This window comes from Lactuca saligna, chromosome 6 (assembly GCF_052625555.1).
Source record: "Lactuca saligna cultivar CGN05327 chromosome 6, ASM5262555v1, whole genome shotgun sequence".
In the NCBI taxonomy this organism is placed as follows: Eukaryota; Viridiplantae; Streptophyta; class Magnoliopsida; order Asterales; family Asteraceae; genus Lactuca; species Lactuca saligna.
This window is the reverse complement of record NC_136422.1, coordinates 62,307,993-62,326,404: the sequence shown is the minus strand read 5'-3', so window position 1 is coordinate 62,326,404 and position 18,412 is coordinate 62,307,993. Positions and strand designations below refer to the sequence as shown.

Below are 18,412 nucleotides of genomic sequence, written 5' to 3'. Positions count from 1 at the left end.
TAAATAATAGTAGCTAAAGGATATAGAAGAGAGACATTTAACCAATTTTATTTTCAGTGTTTTATGTAAGAAAAGGTTTTATGTTAGAAACAAACTTCGGTTCCAAAAACTTTAGCTTGTGTTTTGTTTAGGGAGTTAGTTCCTTGTCATGAAGCTGTAATTTCTTGCAAGTAATGTAAGGTTATACCATCTAAATCTTAAACTAATTTCTCTATATAAATTTTGTATAAGCGTTGAAGATTAATTAGACCCATGAAGCGTAGGATTTCCCCAACCTTCAAGCTTTATATTGCCAGCCTATAATGTTACAATTTGCTCGGGATTGGTTGAGTTAATTTTCCTGGCTAAAAATAAAGTTTTGATAGAAGAACACTAGCTAGATTTGCATTTCTGATAAGCATCAACTAGTTATCTCCTAACTAAAGATATATTACATCATTATTCATCATTCAACGATCTATACATTATTTATATTTCGAGACATCATGTTGCGAGTGAAGGTTTTTGTTATTTTTTCTAGTATTCACATAAAAATAGATCTTTCAAGGAACAGTTACGTTTCTTGTTTAATAAAAAACCAACATAACATTTTTTTTTGATATCTTGCGACCTGTTAGAATTACTATTCGTAAAGAACCCAGTTTTAATATCTTTTCAGTTAACAAATTCAGTTATTTCATCACCATGTTTTATATTCCCATATTTAGCCTTGTAGTTCTTCCATAGTGTATCCACGGGCTTTCCTGTCAACTCTTGAAAAAACTTGACGTCAAAAGTTTTCCTCATCTTTTTGTTTAGCTTTCCCACAAACCCTGGGGTAATCCCATCACAATAATCAAGAAAACGAGCTGTGAAATCATACCCCTGGTCCCACTTATTACCAGTTCCTGCTTTTGCATAACCAACTTGGGCATAATTCGCTTTTAATTTTGTATAGTCCGCCACCCCTTCTACCAAGCCTGTAGGAGCTTTACCCTCACCATCCCATTGAAAAACGTGGGTAATTTCATGGTACAAAAGGGACGTGAATTGCCATTTCAGGTTCCCTTGATACCCTTGTAGATAAACAGAACTAACATTAATATTATCACCCCAAGCGATAGCTTCGGCTCCTTTGTACTCCATGATGTAAATGGTCATAGTGGGCACAGGCTTTCGGTCAGCAGGATCGCTTTGTTGCAAGATGGTGTTCCATACGTAGTTGTTAATGGTACCCATTAGTGTCTTTGTGAAGGGAATTCCGATTTCTTTTGTGAAACGGATTCCGCCAGGCGTTTTCTCAGCAAGGTTAATTACTTGGTAGTTCACGGCGGATATTCCATAAAAAGACAATGAGAAGGTGAGGAGGATACAAAGGAAAAAGTAATAGTGAGCCATGGATCATCTATGCACTCGAGGTTCATGTAATAAATACGACACATGTATCATATATATAAGTGTTAAGTTGGTTACAAGTCAATTTACCAACAACTAAGATCCTAATCAAATTTTAAGCCATTCACTTGTTGTCTTTTTTTACCATTATTAATATTGTGGACTGAATACATTATTCACTTTTGACAGTGAAATGTAGGGATATTATTCAATAAGAACCTTTTCAATTCAAATGACTTGCCGAACTTTACATGACGTGATAATAGTACCAAACATATGAAAAAAGAAAAGTGTTCTTGCAGCATTTTTCCATATTTAATTCCGTGATTTTTTGAAATTTAGCAATTAACCGATTTGGGTGCATGGATTATGTTAGGGGTGAACATTTGAACCCGTGGATCGGACCGGACCGGACTGTTTTTTTGGACCATCGGGCCGGTTCTCGGTTTTAGAAATCCATCAAAACCGGTTGGACCCGATTTTTAAAAAAAAATTGTAACCTGTGAAATTTAAAAAAAAAACAATAACTCATTCATTTTAAGTTGGATTGACACGTGGTTTTTTTCAATGTTTAATTTACAGTTTTTAAATGAATTTAGACTATAATTTTATTGATTTTGGTATTATATTCAATGAGCTACACTCTTTCAAAGTTGAGCTATCAAAGGTGAAAATCTTCAGTTTTTCAACAATATTTTTAAAATTTTGTAATCTGTGAAAATTTTAAACAACCATAACTTATTCATTTTAAGTCGGATTGATACGTGATTTTTTCCAACGTTTAATTTACAGTTTGTAGATTAATTTAGACTATAGTTTTATTGATTTTGATATTATATTTAATGAGCTACAGTGTTTGAAAGTTGAGCTATCAAAGTTGAAAATTTTTAGTTTTTCAGCAAGATTTTTAAAATTTTGTAATCTGTGAATATTTTAAACAACCATAACTCATTCGTTTTAAGTCGGATTGACCTGCGTTTTTTTTTTCCAAAATTTAGTTTACAGTTTGTAGATGAATTTAGACTATAATTTTGTTGATTTTGGTATTATATTCAGTGAATTACAATCTTTCAAAGTTGAGCTATTAAAACTGAAATATTTTAACTTTTTAACTATTATTTTAGACTATAATTCTGAATTTTATGTATATTTGACAGATAAGTCATATGAAAAGGATCTCGGTGAACTTGATTTATATCTTACTTCCTTTTATTTGGAAAATTAATTTTGCAAGTAATAATATTGTTACATCAAGGTAGATTAGCTATGTATGAAACGAAAACGTAATCATTTTTACAAATTGTATCGTATCAAACTCAATAACATATTCATTTTAACGAGTTCTATCAAACCCAAAAACTTATTTTAACGACTTGTGCACTATGCAATTAAAGTTGTACAGATCCAAATGGGTCCAAGAACCGGAAAACCCGGACCTGGACCCAAACCCGGACACGGACACGAACACGACTCATCTGGTCTGGTCCACGGTCCACAATATTCTCTATAACCAGTCCGGTCGAAGAGCCGATCTGGTGCAGTCCGATCCGGTTCGATCCAAATGCTCACCCTTAGACTATATCCCTCTCGTCTCTCTTAACTTACAGTTTCATTTAGATGTCATATCATTTTTTTTCTATTCTTTCATTTTCATCTCTACCAACCAAGTGAACCAACAACATATGAAAATGTAACAGCCGGATTTTATCAGGTATCTTGTTTATTGCATTTTGTTGATTTGTGAGGGGGACTCGGCGAGTTGGAGCTCAGACTCGCCGAGTAGGGATGCGGATTTGGACGCAGGATCACGCCTGGACTCGGCGAGTCCAGGATATAGACTCGGCGAGTCTGCGCTGAGTAATGAAACCCTAATTTCTCGGGTTTGAGACTTATTTAAAGGGCCTAATGGCCGTCATTTGTACCCACCAGCCCCTTGAGTGAAACCCTAATCGAGTGTGAGCATTGGAGCTAAGTAGGAGGCCATTATTGACCTTGGAGGTGCCATTTTTGCAAGGAAAGGAGAAGAGCTAGCCAAGGGAAAGCAAGAAGGAGCAACTTCTGTGGGTTTGGAGTCCAGAGCATCACTTTTGTGGTAATAAATCCGAGTTACCTTCTTGTTGTTGTTGCTTATCTAGATTTAGGGTTTGTTGAACCCTTTTATGGCAAGATTTGGTATTCTTTTGGTCCCTTATGAGGTTGGAACCATAGATCTGGACCCTTAGAGGTCCAGAGTGTCCCTTTACCCAAAGCTTTTGGGGATCAATGGAGGCTTTGGATTGGAATCCTCATGCCTTGGGTCAAAAACGCCATTATTGAGTTATATGGTGTGTTATGAGCACCAAGATAGGAGCTTTACGTGATGAATCAGTCAAGGGAGGCCAGATCTATAGTTTTTGGAAGCAGATCTGACCTTAGAAGCGAGTTGGAGTGGTTGCATGGCATGGACTCGCCGAGTCTGTTCATCCGACTCGGCGAGTAGCTTGAAGATTGCCTTGGGACTGCTCAGCGAGTGGTCCAATCGAGTCATGGGTAGACTCAATGAGTCAGGGTGAGTTGGAGAGGGATGACGAGTGGACGGAGTCAAACATAGACTCGCCGAGTTGTCCTTGAGACTCGGCGAGTTGAGTTGGGGTGGCCCCGCGATTCATTCAGGTGAAACTTGTCGAGTAAAGGGGGGGATACTCGACGTGTAGTAAGAGGATTTCAGAGGGTTGATAAAAACGTCTAGACTCGCCGAGTCGCCTTGGTACTCGCCGAGTCCGGTCAGAGTTGACCGTTGACCGTTGACCAGAGTTGACCTTTGTTGACTCCTTATAGATAGTCAACCTTAGAGATATAAAGTGTTAATTAGAAGCATATAATGTTATAGGAGGATTAGAGCTCATAGGATCGAGCACGAGGGATTTCCAGGATTCGTGAGATACCGAGATATGCGAGGTGAGTCTTCTCACTATACTATATTACCTTGAGTAGGTAACCTGAGTTATGTGATAGAGTATTGTATGCTATGCATGTTATGTGTTGTACTGCATTATTTCTATGTGATTTATGTAGTGCATGTTTATCAGAGCTAGAACCTGAGGGTTCACAGAGTTTGGGTGCACGGACCCACAGAGGTATAGCCTCGAGTGGCTAATATGTGTTATATGTGGTATTTTCAGGAACTCACTAAGCCTTGCGCTTACAGTGTTTGATGTTATTGTTTCAGGTACTAGTGACGATCGCGGGAAGGCGCCGGCTTGATCCGTACACACACACACTCGGAGTTTCTACATTGTGATCTTGGGATTTTGTATTAGCCTACTTTGGATAATTAATATGGTTGTTGGATGAATATTGATGGAATTATGTTTTATAAAAATTGAAAATTTTGTTTTGAAATTTACGGTGTTACAAATTGGTATCAGAGCCTAGGTTTGAGGGATTCGGGTACACCTTCGGGAGTATTTGAACTCAAACTGAGGAATTGGAAAGATATTTTCAAAATAAAAACCAAAATTTTCTAAGAGTAAAAGACTTTCTTGAAAAAGAAACAAATTCCAGGAAGAAACGTGTGTACGATCAGTCAGCGCCCGAACGGTGAATTCCCAAAATACCTTTATATTACGTGATATTAATATTAATATGATGTATTTGCATGCTAGAGTAGGCTAGGTATTGCTAATAGGACTAGAGTGGCCTTAGCCTAGGGAGGGGTGTGCTGCTATGAGATGCTGATAGTGAGTAGTTAGCACAAGGGGTTTATGAGAGATCTGTTAGAAAGTGGTTTACGCATGATAGAGTACTTGGGAATTGGGATCCGAAGAGGAAGGTTTGGGGTGTGTACTGAGACGGTGTGGACAGTAGTATTGGGCCCGTACTACTGAAAGCACCGGGGCAGTACAGAGTCCAAATAAGAATCTTGGGATACCAAGAATCAAGGAGGGGTGAATTGTCGGGTGTAAGAGTGTTCGAGTGAATTCTAATTTATCGCATGTTGTATTTCAGAGGTTGATCATGGTGAGGACACGTCATATGCCAGAGGATGCCGGAGCTAGTGATGAGGAGATTCGACAGATCATTCATGAGGAGGTGGCTGCGGTCATCAGAGCTGAGATACCAGAGATGTTCGGGTCTATTAAGATCGCGCTGATTGAGACATTTGACGAGCGTTATGCCGCTCTTTCTGAGGCTGCTGTTGCAGCGGCTACCGCAGCGATCGCTGCGGTGAGACCCCAGGGAGGTGATGCGTCACTGTTTCGGGAGTTCAGCAACACCAAACCACCAGAGTTTGATGGTACACAGGATCCGGTGGCAGCTATGAGGTGGATATCTGATATGGAGGGGTGCTTCTTCACTTGCTCATCCCCTGAGCATTTGAAGGTTCGGTTCGCGCTGAACCAGCTTCGCTTGGGAGCGAAGGACTGGTGGAAGTTTGTGACGGCGCACTTCACGCCTACTGAGCTTTCGGCAGTGACCTGGGAGAGGTTCACTACCATGTTCCGAGATGAGTACGTTCCCCAGGTGGAGAGGAAGCGTCTGGCACAGGAGTTTTTGACCCTCAAGCAGGGTACTGAGTCAGTTACAGCGATCACGAGGATGTTTCATGAGAGGGAGATGTTTTGCCCTGAGCACGTGTCCACTGAGCAGGCACGTATGAGCCGCTACCTGAGCATTTTGAGACGGGATATTCGGGAGTTCGCTGCGAACTCCTCGTATCGGACATTTGCTAAGCTTCAGGCAAATGCCTGGAAGAGGGAGATTGAGCTTGAGACTCAGGCCAGGGAGGAGGCGGAGTCTCTGGGGAGGGATCGGCGGCCGGCACAGCTTCAGCCGGCAGCCAAGCGGGCCAAGCCCGCTGATCCCAAGCTCGGGAGTCAGAAGGGCCGCACTTGCGGGAAGTGCAGCAAGGGTCACGATGGAGTTTGTCGAGCAGGGTCTTGCTACAAATGTAGCAAGGAGGGGCATATGGCCAAGGACCGCCCCAAGGGGTTTGCAGTGTGTTTTCACTGCAACCAGACCGGACACCGGAAGGCGGAGTGTCTGCTGCTGCGTGGAGCGTCTCAGGGATCTGCTCCCGCCGCCATCAGAGCTATAGAAAGTCGGCTCGTGAAGGCCGAGGCACCGAGAGCTCGAGGGAGAGCCTTTCAGCTGACTGCGGAAGAGGTCCGCGCTGCACCCGACGTTGTGGCTGGTACGTTTCCTTTTATATATTTATTTTTGGTGTTGAGATATTATGCTTATATTATGCTATGCATAGGTACCTTCCTTGTGAACTCTGTGTCTGCTTTAGTGTTATTTGACTCGGGTGCGAGTCGGTCTTTTGTATCTTTGGCCTTTAGTCAGCATATCAGTGTTAGTCGTGAGGCATTGAGTCGGCCTCTACGGGTTTCCATAGCCGCCGACAGAGTAATTTGTGCCACGGAGGTCCTCCGGGGATGTGTGTTAGAGATTTTTGGGGTCGAGTTTCCGATCGATCTGGTTCCTATTGCGATGGGGGATGTCTGTGTCATAGTGGGCATGGACTGGTTGAGACGATTCGGCGCGGTTATCGACTGCGAGCGTCAGCTGGTGACCATACGAGATCCTAGTGGGGGAGTTCTTTCGGTTTACGGCGAGGGTACACGTTCTGGATCGGCCTTTTGTTCGGCCGCTAGGGCAAGGCAGTGTTTACAGCAGGGTGTAAGGGTTTCGTGGCGTATGTGATGGATACGCGAGTGATCTCCGAGAGACCGAGCTCAGTGGATGAAGTTTCGGTGGTGCGTGAGTTTCCAGATGTGTTTCCCGAAGAGTTACCAGGTGTGCCTCCCGTGAGGCAACTGGAGTTCGGTATCGATTTGGTTCCGGGAGCCGCGCCTATCGCTAAGGTACCTTATCGCCTTGCACCTCCAGAGATGCAAGAGTTATCCTCGCAGCTTCAGGAACTGCTGGGGAAGGGGTTTATTCGGCCGAGTAGCTCGCCGTGGGGAGCACCCATTCTGTTTGTGAAGAAGAAGGACGGCTCGCATCGAATGTGTATTGATTACCGAGAATTGAATAAGCTGACAGTCAAGAACCGTTACCCGTTGTCGAGGATCGACGATTTATTCGATCAGTTGCAGAGAGCATCTTGGTTCTCCAAGATCGATTTGAGGTCGGGCTATCATCAGGTGAGAGTGCGGGACGAGGACGTCCAGAAGACAGCATTCAGGACGCGTTATGGGCATTATGAGTTTGTGGTGATGCCTTTTAGGCTCACCAATGCCCCGGCTGTGTTCATGGACCTCATGAACAGGGTATACAGACCGATGTTGGATCGGTCGGTGATTGTGTTTATCGATGATATTCTGGTATATTCGATATCGAGAGAGCAACATGAGGAGCATTTGAGGGAGGTTCTTGGAGTTTTGAGATCGGAGAAACTTTATGCAAAGTTTTCCAAGTGCGATTTCTGGTTGTGGGAGGTCCAGTTTCTGGGGCACCTCGTTAATTAGAAAGGGATATTGGTCGATCCGGCCAAGGTTGACGCGGTGATGAGGTGGGAGGTGCCAAAGTCACCTTCTGAGATCAGGAGCTTCCTTGGGTTGGCAGGGTATTATCGGAGGTTTATCAAGGATTTCTCCAAGATTGCAGTGCCACTCACCAGATTGACCCGGAAGGGTGTTACATTTTTATGGGGTCCCGAGCATCAGACCTCCTTTGAGACGCTTCGCCAAAGGTTGTGTGAAGCTCTGGTATTAGCTCTTCCGAAAGGGGTGGAAGATTTTGTGGTATTCTGTGATGCATCGATTTTAGGGCTGGGAGCGGTGCTGATGCAGAAGGGACATGTGATAGCATATGCATCGAGGCAGTTGAAGCCTCATGAGACGAGGTACCCCACACATGATTTGGAGTTGGGGGCAGTGGTGCTCGCTCTCAAGATTTGGCGGCACTACTTGTATGGGCACGGACCATAGGAGCTTGAAGTACTTGATGGATCAGCCTAACCTAAATATGCGGCAAAGGAGGTGGTTAGATGTAGTCAAGGATTATGATTGCGAGATCTTGTACCACTCGGGCAAGGCTAATGTGGTAGCCGACGCATTGAGTCGCAGGGCGGAGAGTACTCCACTGCGAAATGTATGTTTGAGATTGACCGTGATAGCTCCAGTTCTGGACGCCATTCGTGGGGCACAGGCCGAGGCTGTGCATCCGGAGATGCAGAAGAGAGAACGGGTTGTTGGTTTGGTTTCTGAGTTTGTGACGGATAGTCGAGAGCTTATAACTTATCAAGGTCGGATTTGGGTACCGTTTGTGGGCGGTACGCGTACTACATTGATGGAGGAAGCTCATAGATCGAAATTTTCGATCCATCCTGGGGCTACAAAGATGTACTTAGATCTGAGGAAAGAATATTGGTGGCCTTGTATGAAGAGGGACGTCGCGTGGTTTGTCGAGAGGTGTTTGACTAGTCGAAGGGTGAAGGCCGAGCACCAGAGACCGCATGGCAAGTTGCAGCCATTGGAGGTTCCCGAGTGGAAGTGGGAACAGATCACTATGGATTTCATCACCAAATTGCCGAGGACTGCCAGAGGAGTCGATGCAATTTGGGTGATTGTGGATAGATTGACAAAGAGCGCTCACTTTCTTGCCATCAGTTAGAGTTCTTCGGCGGAGAAATTGGCGGAGATTTATGTGAGGGAAGTTGTATCTCGGCATGGGGTGCCGATCTCGATTGTTTCGGACCGTGATGTGCGCTTCACTTCTCGATTCTGGAAGAAATTGTTGGATAAGGTGTCTAAGTCCATAACTATTTCTGGTATGTACTTGACCCGACCCGACATGGTCCATTTGGGTTGCATGGCACCATGCAATTGGATAGACTAAATGAGAGAAATAACACTTGGAGATTATTAATATATTATAAGTTCTAATATATTAATAATATTATTTGATTAGTTTGATCAAGAATTAATTTAAAATTAATTATGTGATCAAAAGATAACTAATTAAATATATGGGTTGATTATGTAAATCATCCATATCTTGTATAGTGGGCTAAAAGGCTCCATGGACTATCAAGTTGGGTTCCACCCATAGGATGCTCCATGGGAGTTACAAACCCATGGGTCATGGAAATGAAGAGTCATGACACATTAGGGTTTAACCCTAGATGTGTCAACACTATATAAGAAACATGTTCTCCACCTAAAATCGGCTACACTAAGGTTGACACTTAGAAACAAGAGGGCTTGGCCGATTTTGAGAAGTGTGTGTTCTCTCATAAGTTCTTCCAAGAGCATTTGGTGTTGTGTGAAGCATTTGAGGCATCACACTTGGGGTGCTAGGCTCACAAGGTTTCAAGGAACACAAACAACAACAAGGTAAGTTATTCTATCTATACTTTAAGGAAAAAGTGTTCCCCATGTATGCTAGATAGGAATATAACCTTGGAATTCAACTTAGCATGATAATTAGACAAACATAGATCCAAGGTTATTAGGGTTGCATGTACACTTAGGAAGTGTTAGAATGCTCAAAACCCATCAGTGGTATCAGAGCCTAGGCTTGTTTGCTCTTATTTGTGCTTAAAAGTTGAAAGAAATCGGAAATCTTGCTGTCTGCGAATGGACTCGTCGAGTCTATAGGGGGGACTCGTCGAATTCATGTGCATCTTCAACCAACTCGGCGAGTGAAGTTCATGCACTCGGCGAGTAGGGTCGATTGACTGCAGAATTTCGATTTAGTTGCTGGAAATGAATTATAAACATTACCCTAAACGTTTTTGGTACTTGAAAAACTTGTTTTAGATGGTGTAATGCCTTTGATAATTCATTTACAACAACTAGTTATCAAAATTACAAAGTTTTAAGTGTAATTTTTTGATATATGAATGTGTTCATATTCATGTTCTTGTTCTTATGATGTTTTAGATGATCATAGGAATTTGTTGTAACCTATGTGGTAGTTTAATTCTTGATCATAATGTGTTTTAATGGAGTCCATAACTTGTCCTCAAGTTATGGAAAACCAAAAGTCACACTTGAATTAAAAACCATAAAAACAAACACAAGAGTTATAAAAATGAAGAGCCTTCATTTTATTACTCTATTAAACTCATAAGTTACAAGAAATGAAAAGTTTTAAAAGTTACAAAACTTTCCCTCAAGTTTTGGAACAAGTAAAGTTAAGTTAAAACTTTAAGTTCCAACCCCTAGAATTTTAAAAGTTAAAATTCAACCCTTATATTATGATTTAATAATTATATATATATATATATATATATATATATATATATATATATATATATATATATGTATAAGAATAAAGTCGTCTTACCGCTAGTACGCCTCATTCACGAAGCCGGTCTATAAGGTGGGTATAAGGTTGTTGCCTATAAAATGGTGACTTAATGAGTGTCTACTCTCACTCACTGCTTGCTTGACTGGTGGAGGGTCGTTATCCGAACGGGTAAGACAAGGACTTATAAACTCTCATTCAAAGTATGATGAATATTATAAAGTAACTAAATGTTTTATTAAATTCCCAATCTTAGTTACTTTAGGAAAATGTGAATAAGGTGCTAATCCATGAAATTAAACTTTACACTTTGTCTTAGTCGTTGGTGGAGCGTGTGTGGTTAACCGGCACACTAACGTGGACTTAACAAGGTAGGTAGAGGGTGACTTAAGGTTTATTATAGTATCGGTGGAGCATGTGTGGTTTACCGGCACATCGATTGAGTGATAAACTTTAAGGGTACCAAGTGATTTTCATGGTTACTTCACACCTCGTTTTGTGATCCTCGGTATCCCAGTCACAAAACCTAGAGGGCACTCTCGAGATTGAAACATGCCTTTGAAAAGTTCATTGAATCTCAAAGAATCTAGGAATTTCTAAGAACCAATTATAAAACCTAATGTTTCGGTTTTCGTGGTGGAAATTGGTGAATCGTCATTCACCTACCTTTCAAATATGGTATAGCTTAGATTACGGCATACCTCTTCTAAGTTATATCATATTGTGATTGGATCCTAGCCTTAATATTACATTTGGGTGTTTTATTAAGGACTCTCTTAAATCTATACTAAGCTTGTTCTCCTCTTTCAGATGTCTTCAAATAATGCTTCTGGCTCGAATCCTAATGGCTCCTTTACTCTTATGAGTATGTGTGGGAAAGTCACCTTTGATGGATCCAACTTCAATGAATGGATTAGAAACATCAGGATGATTACCTGCTACGAGGACAAAGAATATGTCCTTGACAAGGAGCTTAAGGAGATTGATGAGACCACTGCAACTCCTCAGGAGATCGCTGACTTTCAGGCACATGAAAGGGATGCTACGAAAGTAGCATGCATCATGATGGCCACAATGACAGCAGAACTCCAAAAATCTTATGATGATTTCTACCCTTATGAAATGCACCAAGATTTGATGGAAAGATACCATCAAAGTGCACGACAAGAGAGGTACGAAATCATCTGCTCCATGATAACAACCATGATGAAGGACGGGGATTCCGTCACGAGCCACATGCAGAAAATGCAAAGATATGTGGATCGATTGCTGAAACTTAATGTGGACCTCCCTGAGGAGCTTGCAATAGATATAATTTTGCGCTCCTTACCATCGTGCTATGATCAATTCCGCATGACATATCACATGAATAAGGAAGAGGTCACACTCAGCAAACTTCAGGGACTTCTTAAGACTGCAGAAACAGGTCTTAAGTCGAAGTCGGTTGCTATCACTCCTACTTCAAACTCAACTCCGGTTTTGGCAATCGGGAAAAGTCGAGGGAGGAAGAGAAAGAAATCTTCGAAGGGTACCAAGGCTCGGACCCTTGATGGCTCATCTTCAAGTGGAACCAAGAAAGGTTTCATTACTCCTTCTTCTGACCCAAAAGAGGCTGAATGCTTCTATTGCCACGAAAAATCACATTGGAAGCGAAACTGCCCAAAGTACCAGCAGGATGTGAAGGATGGGAAAGTTAAACCCAACCATGCAGGTATTTACACTACCATTTCTAATAACTCACCCCATTCTAAATCTTGGGTCCTTGATACCGGTTGTGGTATTCACATTTGTTGTGATTTGCAGGGACTAAGAAGAAGTGAGAATGTGGAGCAAGGAAGAATAAACTTGATCATGGGGAACAGGAAAGCTTCACCTGTCACCAAGATAGGAGTTTATACTTTATCGCTAAGTAGTGGGTTTAGTTTAGATTTGAATAAGTGTTGTTACTCGCCAGGAATGGCAAGAAATATTATTTCCTTTCATGCTTTGTACAAACAAGGGTTTACCTTTTCATTTAATAATGAAGTTGGTTCTATTGATGCTTTCTTTAATAATGTTCTTTATTTTAAAGCATTACCTTGTGATGGTGTGTATGAAGCTGTGTCTGTTGTAGATAATTCAGGAAATAATGTTTTGTGTATTGATTCTAATAATAATAATAACTTGGATAAAGCATCATTATGACATTGTCGTCTTGGACATATAAGCAAGAAGCGCATAGGCCAACTCCAAAAGGATGGAGTCTTGGAGTCGTTTGACCTAAAGTCAAATGATAGTTGTGAATCATGTTTACTTGGAAAAATGACAAAGTCACCCTTCACAGGCTCGTGTGAAAGAGGTGAAGGTTTGTTGGACCTTATACACACGGATGTGTGTGGACCATTCAAACATGCCACAAGGGATGCTAATCGTTATTATTTGACTTTTACTGATGATTACAGTAGATATGGATATGTCTACTTGATCAAACATAAGTCAGAGACTTTCGAGAAGTTTAAGGAATTTAAACAGGAAGTCGAGAATCAATTGGGCAGGAACATTAAGATGCTTCGATCCGATCGGGTGGTGAGTATCTTAGTTCAGAGTTCCTCGACTATCTAAGGGAATGTGGGATTGTCTCACAATTGACACCTCCCAGGACACCGCAGTTAAATGGTGTGACTGAGAGGCGTAATCGAACCTTGTTAGACATGGTTCGTTCCATGATGAGTCGAGCTTCGCTACCAATCTCATTCTGGGGGTATGCCTTAGAGACTGCCGCCCATATCCTTAATCTAGTCCCTACAAAGAAAGTTGCCAAAACTCCTCACGAGATGTGGACTGGTAAAGTACCTCAACTAGACCACATCAAGATTTGGGGTTGCGAGGCTTTCGTGAGACGCAAGACTCATGATAAGCTCGAACCCCGAAGCGAGAGGTGTATTTTCATCGGCTACCCACAACAATCCTTTGGTTACCTCTTCTACAGACCTAGTGACAATGTGGTCTTTGTAGCAAGAAGAGGAGTCTTTCGAGAAAGAGAGTTTATAAGCCAAGGAGACAGTGGGAGGCAAATTGATCTTGAAGAAATTCAAGAGTCAAGTGGTGAAGGAACTTCAAACTCTAGCCCTCAACTTGAGGAGGAAACTCCTGTTGAGCCAATTGACGAATTTGTACCTCTGAGGCGTTCCACGATAGTTAGGAGTGCACCTGAGCATTACTATGGATTCCATATTACTGCAGAAGGTGAGACACTTATTAGTGATGGGACACTAGTAAGTCAAGATGACCCTAACAGCTACGAGGAAGCCATGGCAGGCCCCGAGTCTGCTAAATGGAAAGAGGCTATGGATAGCGAGATTCAATCCATGTATGACAATCAAGTTTGGAACTTGGTTGAGAATGTACCAGGTCGAAAGACTGTAGGGTGCAAATGGGTCTTCAAGAAGAAGACCGACATGGATGATAAAGTACACACTTATAAGGCTAGACTGGTTGCAAAGGGCTTCTCTCAAATTCCTGGAGTGGATTATGATGAGACCTTTTCTCCGGTAGCCAAGATTAAGTCTATTCGGGTTTTGTTAGCCATAGCCGCATTTCATGACTATGAAATTTGGCAAATGTATGTCAAAACCGCTTTCCTTAATGGAAAGTTGGCTGAAGATGTTTACATGAGTCAGCCAGAGGGTTTTGTCAGCAACGAGTACCCCAATAGAGTGTGTAAGCTTGAGAAATCCATTTATGGGTTAAAGCAAGCACCTCGCAGATGGAATCTTTGCTTTGATGAAAAGGTCAAGGAATTTGGCTTTTCTAGGAGTGAAGATGAATCTTGTGTGTATGTCAAGGCTAGTGGGAGTATAGTTAGCTTCCTGGTATTGTATGTGGATGACATACTACTCATAGGAAACGACATTCCAACCCTGCAGGAAGTAAAGTCCTGGCTTGGAAAGTGTTTCGCTATGAAGGACCTCGGTGAAGCTGCCTATATTTTAGGGATAAGGATCTTGAGAGATCGGAGTAAAAGACTAATTGGACTTAGTCAGAGTACCTACTTGGATAAGGTGCTGAAAAGATTCAGCATGCAAGACTCCAAGAAAGGAGAGTTGCCCATCCAGAGTAACGCCAAACTGAGTAAGACACAAAGCCCTAGCACTGAGGCTGAGATAGCACAAATGAGTCGAGTACCTTATGCTTCGGCTGTAGGATCGATCATGTATGCTATGACGTGTACTCGACCTGATGTAGCCTTTGCCTTGAGCATGGTTAGCAGGTTTCAGGGGAACCCTAGCAAGGCACACTGGACTGCGGTAAAGAATATTCTCAAGTACCTACGAAGGACTAAGGACTGGGTCCTTACCCTCGATGGGAGTGATGACTTAAGAGTTGTAGGGTATAGTGATGCTAGCTTTCAGACTGATAGGGATAACTATCGCTCTCAGTCGGGCTGGGTCTTTACCCTAAATGGAGGAGCAATTTCTTGGAAGAGTTCCAAGCAAGAGACAGTGGCAGATTCCACTTGTGAATCAGAGTATATTGCAGCTAGCGAAGCGGCAAAGGAGGCGTTATGGCTGAGAAACTTCATTGGAGATCTTTGAGTTGTACCAGCTATTAAAGAGCCAATGGAAATTTTCTGTGATAGTGAAAGTGCTGTTGCCTTAGCCAAGGAACCAAGGGATCACGGGAGATCCAGACACATTGACAAAAAATTCCATTTCATCAGACATCGGATCGAAGAGGGACTCCTCGTGGCAAAGAGGGTATCATCAGATGAGAATCCGGCAGATCCCCTCACGAAGGGACTGACTCGGGTTAAGCATCTCCAGCATGCTCGGAGCATAGGGCTGAAGGATGATATTAGATTTAGTAGTTAGATAACCTCGAAATTTGTAAAGTGTAATTGACATTTGATGATGAATAAAAAGTGTTTTATTTATGAGTAAAGTGTTGCTATCACTTGTCGGTCGTTTACTATATTTCTTTTGCATGTTTTGACTTCCAGAATAATTTTTGTTTGGTATAACATATTATTCAAACCTCCACAGTCGGTCATATGTCGGAAGTAGGTATGAATCAAGACTGTCATGTTTGGTTGTAGAGGTCTTGGACAAGGCTACAACAATCATGAGTGCTCATAAGTTCTGAGCATTGGACTCAACCCACGCTCACTGGAATCACTTCATGGAATTCTATCTCGAGTGATCGTGAGACGGTAATATCATATAAGTCTTCAAACCTAGAGATATGATTTGTTACTTACAAGTTGGTTATGCATTGATTGTACGAAAAATGCATTGGTAACTCGATGTTATAAATCACGCACTTGTGTGTAATTCAATGAGTAGTAGAACAAACATATGAGTCGAAGTTTATCTGTTCCTTCTTGGATTAGAAGCTGATATCTGGGCCCCTCGATGATTTTGTTTTGACCTATGTACCGGGCCCGGTCAGAACTAAATTGATGTGTTCAATGAAGTTCTTTGTCAAACAAATCGGAAATCGGGAAACAAACTGTTGGACAATAAGTAAGACATTGTTCCGTGTATTTGTCCGACTGATATCTAGAACAGAGGATTATATAATCACTTATCTTAAATGGCGTACCATCATCTTCTCAGTTTCGAGAAACCTTGTAAAGAGCTACGATTGCCAATCGGTTCCTGAAGTCATACTTGCAGTAATAGTTATTAGACTTATCCAAGTGGGAGACTGTTGGATAAGGTGTCTAAGTCCATAACTATTTCTGGTATGTACTTGACCCGACCCGGCATGGTCCATTTGGGTTGCATGGCACCATGCAATTGGATAGACTAAATGAGAGAAATAACACTTGGAGATTATTAATATATTATAAGTTCTAATATGTTAATAATATTATTTGATTAGTTTGATCAAGAATTAATTTAGAATTAATTATGTGATCAAAAGATAACTAATTAAATATATGGGTTGATTATGTAAATCATCCATATCTTGTATAGTGGGCTAAAAGGCTCCATGGACTATCAAGTTGGGTTCCACCCATAGGATGCTCCATGGGAGTTACAAACCCATGGGTCATGGAAATGAAGAGTCATGACACATTAGGGTTTAACCCTAGATGTGTCAACACTATATAAGAAACATGTTCTCCACCTAAAATCGGCTACACTAAGGTTGACACTTAGAAACAAGAGGGCTTGGCCGATTTTGAGAAGTGTGTGTTCTCTCATAAGTTCTTCCAAGAGCATTTGGTGTTGTGTGAAGCATTTGAGGCATCACACTTGGGGTGCTAGGCTCACAAGGTTTCAAGGAACACAAACAACAACAAGGTAAGTTATTCTATCTATACTTTAAGGAAAAAGTGTTCCCCATGTATGCTAGATAGGAATATAACCTTGGAATTCAACTTAGCATGATAATTAGACAAACATAGATCCAAGGTTATTAGGGTTGCATGTACACTTAGGAAGTGTTAGAATGCTCAAAACCCATCAGAAATTTCATGAGGAGTTGGGTACTAAGCTGCATTTTAGTACCGCGTACCACCCCCAGACAGACGGCCAGAGTGAACGGACGATTCAGACGCTTGAGGACATGCTTCGAGCATGTGTATTGGATTTTGGGGGTAGCTGGGATACGTATTTACCCTTGGCAGAGTTTTCCTACAATAACAGCCATCATTCGAGCATCGGTATGCCGCCCTTTGAGCTGTTGTATGGTAGGAGGTGTCGGACTCCCATTTGTTGGGGAGAGGTTGGGCAGAGGGTAATGGGCAGTACAGAGATCGTGATTCAGACGACAGAGCAAATACAGCAGGTCAGGCAGAGGTTATTGACCGCCCAGAGCCGACAAAAGACTTATGCGGACAGACGCCGGTCCGAGCTTGAATTTCAGGTAGGCGACTTCGTTCTCCTGAAGGTTTCTCCTTGGAAAGGGGTGATCCGGTTCAGGAAGAGGGGCAAGTTGGGGCCCCGGTTTATAGGTCCATTTCGTGTGATTGCAAGGGTAGGCCGGGTAGCTTATCGGTTGGAGTTGCCAGCAGAGTTGGGACAGATTCACAATACTTTTCATGTATCGCAGTTGAGGAAGTGTATAGCCGATGAATCGGCAGTGGTTCCGTTAGAGGATATTCAGGTAGATGCAAGCCTGAATTATGCCGACAGACCAGTGGCCATCAGGGATCGGAAGATCAAGGTTTTGAGAAACAAGGAGGTACCTCTGGTGTTGGTTCAGTGGCAACATCGGAGGGGATCAGAGATGACCTGGGAGCCAGAGCGTATGATGCAGGAGCAGCACCCGGAGCTGTTTTTAGAGCGAGACTTCGAGGGCGAAGTCTAGTCCAAGTGGGGGAGAGTTGTAACAGCCGGATTTTATCAGGTATCTTGTTTATTGCATTTTGTTGATTTGTGAGGGGGACTCGGCGAGTTGGAGCTCAGACTCGCCGAGTAGGGATGCGGATTTGGACGCAGGATCACGCCTGGACTCGGCGAGTCCAGGATATGGACTCAGCGAGTCTGCGCTGAGTAATGAAACCCTAATTTCTCGGGTTTGAGACTTATTTAAAGGGCCTAATGGCCGTCATTTGTGCCCACCAGCCCCTTGAGTGAAACCCTAATCGAGTGTGAGCATTGGAGCTAAGTAGGAGGCCATTATTGACCTTGGAGGTGCCATTTTTGCAAGGAAAGGAGAAGAACTAGCCAAGGGAAAGCAAGAAGGAGCAACTTCTGTGGGTTTGGAGTCCAGAGCATCACTTTTGTGGTAATAAATCCGAGTTACCTTCTTGTTGTTGTTGCTTATCTAGATTTAGGGTTTGTTGAACCCTTTTATGGCAAGATTTGGTATT

At 42.3% G+C, this 18,412-nt stretch overlaps 1 protein-coding gene across 1 annotated transcript; it reads right to left on the bottom strand.

The window, feature by feature from the left end:
- Positions 1–218: 218 nt before the first annotated feature.
- On the bottom strand, positions 219–1,420 carry LOC145001581 (uncharacterized). The gene has a single exon (XM_078960948.1). It carries the CDS (start codon positions 1,375–1,377, stop codon positions 655–657), a length of 723 nt encoding a protein of 240 aa, XP_078817074.1. The 5' UTR covers positions 1,378–1,420; the 3' UTR covers positions 219–654.
- Positions 1,421–18,412: the final 16,992 nt, after the last annotated feature.

Excerpts from the sequence above, each read along its gene's own strand:
- LOC145001581 (XM_078960948.1), bottom strand. The coding sequence starts at position 1,377 with ATGGCTCACTATTACTTTTTCCTTTGTATCCTCCTCACCTTCTCATTG.